Source organism: Hevea brasiliensis, chromosome 1 (genome assembly GCF_030052815.1).
Source record: "Hevea brasiliensis isolate MT/VB/25A 57/8 chromosome 1, ASM3005281v1, whole genome shotgun sequence".
NCBI classification, from domain to species: domain Eukaryota; kingdom Viridiplantae; phylum Streptophyta; class Magnoliopsida; order Malpighiales; family Euphorbiaceae; genus Hevea; species Hevea brasiliensis.
Window position 1 is genome coordinate 57,804,713 of NC_079493.1, and position 3,563 is coordinate 57,808,275.

Below are 3,563 nucleotides of genomic sequence, written 5' to 3' on the forward strand. Positions count from 1 at the left end.
AATGATCTCTTTCTTCCATTCCATTTTCAGAAATTTTCTACTCTCTGATAACAAACACAAGGAGGTTGACTTCCGTTAGTTCATATTTATGATGTAAATATGTCATATGGATCAATTTAGGACACTTGAGCAGTTGTACCTATCAAAGGAAATATTCACATGCATAGTCAAAATTCATTTGAAAACCATACTCTGATACCACTAAAACATGTCACACCTTACCTCTCTATAAGGTATAACATGATTCCGTAGTATATTTAATGAATTACCGACTTCATCTACTGATAACCCATTAAATGCACTACAAGAAATTTTAAAACAATTTTACTTCTTTTTGAAGGTGGCGTTATCAATTGCATTTAACGGTTAAATAAAACAGACCCTTAGTATATAATTTTTAAATGAATTAAATATTAAAAAAAAAAACTCTTACGAGATTTATGTGTATGTGTAAATCGTATCTGTATAGACACACTACTGTAGAGAATAAAAGAAAAAGGAACCTTATATTTCTTAGCTATAAATAGATGCTTGTAAGTTATATCGGATAGCTAAAGCCTCAATGTGGTTGAGATAATTCCCAGCTGCCAATGTACAATTATGAAAGGATTAAGTCTACAGCAAATTCCAACCATAAAAAGATTAAACGTGACAGTAGATAATGGATATATTTTTTTTTATGCACCAAAATAGGTCAAAGCAAAACAAAAATAGGACAAATACACTATTTTGGCCATAAGTTTGCATATAAAGCTTGCATCCTTTCGGCATAGAAATCCATCGGACGGAAACGTCAAAACACAAAAGATTCCCAAAGGAGTTATCTTTCTCTTGGGTATGAAGAATTTGGTGGAATCCTCTTTCTCTTTATTTTCCCTGTGGTTTTAAAGGATTTGACAAAGAAAATTGCCGTAAAAAATCCTTTGATTCACTTGGAACGGAAAGAATACCTTTTACTCCTTTATAAAATCTTTTGTTAGTTTAGCTAGGGTAATAGACAAACAGCCTTTCCCAGTTTTCTGAAAGATGGCAGGAGGTGGTTTTGCTGTTCAGGGTCCAGCGAGGAACTATGAAGGTGGTGTCACAACCTTCGTTATCATGACTTGTTTTGTTGCAGCTTTTGGTGGTCTCATTTTCGGATATGATATTGGTATCTCAGGTATTTACATGATTTTGTTACTCTTCTTCTTCTTCTTCGTCTCGTCAAATGCGACGAGAGCCATTCTTAATAATTAAATATGATGTTTGCAAATTTCTGTAGGTGGGGTGACTTCTATGGACTCGTTTTTAAAGAAGTTCTTCCCAACTGTGTACCGAAAAGAAACAGAGAAACACCGTGAGAATATGTACTGCAAATTTGAAAGCCATCTGCTCCAATTGTTCACATCTTCACTGTACCTTGCAGCGTTGGTAGCTTCCTTCCTTGCTTCTACAGTAACTAGGGCTTTTGGTCGCAAGATTTCCATGTTGTTTGGAGGCTTTGTTTTCCTCATTGGTGCTATCCTCAATGGTGCTGCCATGAACGTCGCGATGCTTATTATTGGCCGTTTGTTGCTTGGTGTGGGTGTTGGATTTGCTAATCAGGTCTGTTTCAGTTCCTTTTTTGATTAATTTATTAATTGTTAGGATTAATGATATTGAAATTGTCTTCCTTTCTTAAGTTGGAGACTAGCCGTAACCCAATTAACAAAACAAAAAAAATAATTAATTGGCTCATTCATTTAGCTATATCTCAAACTTGTACACCAGAAAGCAATACAGCTTTTAAGCTAAGTGTTTATTTTTGAGTTGCAGTCTGTTCCAGTCTATTTATCTGAAATGGCACCCGCGAAGATTAGAGGAGCACTTAACATTGGTTTCCAAATGGCCATCACGATCGGTATTTTAGCTGCAAATCTCATCAACTACGGTACAGCAAAGATTGAAGGTGGTTGGGGATGGAGAGTTTCCTTAGCTCTTGCAGCAGTACCTGCAATAATGATAAGTGTTGGATCTGTCTTCCTACCAGACACTCCCAATTCCATTCTCGAGAGGGGCCATCCGGAGAAGGCCAGAGAAATGTTGAAAAAGATTCGTGGCACAAACAATGTTGATGAGGAGTTCCAAGATCTCGTTGATGCAACTGAAGCTGCGAAGAGAGTAGAACACCCATGGCTGAATATTATGAAGCCACAATACAGGCCTCAACTTGTCATTTGCAGCTTAATTCCATTCTTCCAGCAAATCACTGGAATTAATGTCATCATGTTTTATGCGCCTGTTCTATTTAAGACTTTGGGGTTTGGCGATGATGCTTCGCTTATGTCTGCTGTTATTACCGGCATAGTTAATGTGTTGGCCACAATTGTTTCCATATACTCTGCTGATAAGTTTGGAAGACGGGTTTTGTTCCTCGAAGGTGGTGTCCAAATGATTATTTGCCAGGTAGTGTACCAAAGCTTATCTTCTTATCATTGGCAGCTTAATAATTCATACCAAAGCTTATCTTCTCATTAACATCAGCTTATTCTTTCAAGAACTTGTTTTCCGTCATCCGAGTGATGCTGACAATTTTCAGTCTGTTTACTTGTATTAAGGTTCTTGTTGGAATCATGATCAGCATGAGCTTTGGGACTTCTGGTGTAGGGAAATTGTCAGGTGGGTCAGCAAATTTTGTGCTGTTCTTGATTTGTGTATATGTAGCAGCTTTCGCATGGTCTTGGGGTCCATTGGGGTGGTTGGTGCCTAGTGAGATCTGTCCTCTGGAAATCCGATCAGCCGGCCAAGCTATCAATGTCTCTGTTAACATGTTCTTCACCTTTGTCATTGGCCAATTCTTTTTAACCATGCTTTGCCACATGAAGTTCGGGCTCTTCTTATTTTTCGCTGGCTGGGTTATCGTTATGACCATCTTCATATTCTTCTTCTTGCCTGAGACAAGAAACGTACCCATTGAAGAGATGAATAGGGTCTGGAAAGCACATTGGTTTTGGGGCAAGTACATCCCTGATGATGCCGTTATTGGTGGCCAGACCTCTAAGCAGCAGACTGTGTGAAATATGTAGTAAGATTCATGGTTTTGTTCCAAATTCAATAAGGATATGGCATTATAATAAAGCTTTTTGAGGAAAAAGAAGGCCAAATGGAAATGGAGCTGTACCAATTAATTGTTTCTTTTAAAATAAAGAAACCAGTTCTTACAAATGATATTTGCACTATTGCTTCTCATATGTGCGTCTCTCTATCTCCCTTTCGGTCATTATAAACTAGCAATTAATTATTTACTCTCAAAGAAATAAATAAATTTCCAATAAATGCAATGGCCAGTTTATACCATATAAAGAAAAAAAAATTATAAAATTAAAAATGCTAGTTATAACGAAAGAGAAAATAAAGGAAAGTAAAACTTTAAGAGTAAACTTATGTTAAAGAGCACCATAAAGCTCAATGCTACTCTCCATAGCCTTGAAGTAAAAGTTTGAGAATCTATCCAGGATTCTTTTCGTTGTATAAAAAAAATCTACATATTTAATAAATAAATATTGTAATAACTTGAATTTTAAAATATTAATTTTATAAATTTT

At 36.2% G+C, this 3,563-nt stretch overlaps 1 protein-coding gene across 1 annotated transcript; it reads left to right on the plus strand.

The window, feature by feature from the left end:
- The first annotated feature begins 781 nt into the window (after positions 1-781).
- On the plus strand, positions 782-3,197 carry LOC110639158 (sugar transport protein 10). Its single transcript, XM_021789986.2, has 4 exons — positions 782-1,159; positions 1,262-1,584; positions 1,795-2,424; positions 2,577-3,197. Exons 1-4 carry the CDS (start codon positions 1,027-1,029, stop codon positions 3,033-3,035), a joined length of 1,545 nt encoding a protein of 514 aa, XP_021645678.2. The 5' UTR covers positions 782-1,026; the 3' UTR covers positions 3,036-3,197.
- Positions 3,198-3,563: the final 366 nt, after the last annotated feature.

Bases quoted from the DNA above. Each gene is read 5' to 3' on its own strand.
- LOC110639158 (XM_021789986.2), top strand. From the start codon at position 1,027: ATGGCAGGAGGTGGTTTTGCTGTTCAGGGTCCAGCGAGGAACTATGAA. The intron at 1,160-1,261 runs GTATTTACATGA...AAATTTCTGTAG, and splicing joins ATATGATATTGGTATCTCAG to GTGGGGTGACTTCTATGGAC. The intron at 2,425-2,576 runs GTAGTGTACCAA...ACTTGTATTAAG, and splicing joins TCCAAATGATTATTTGCCAG to GTTCTTGTTGGAATCATGAT.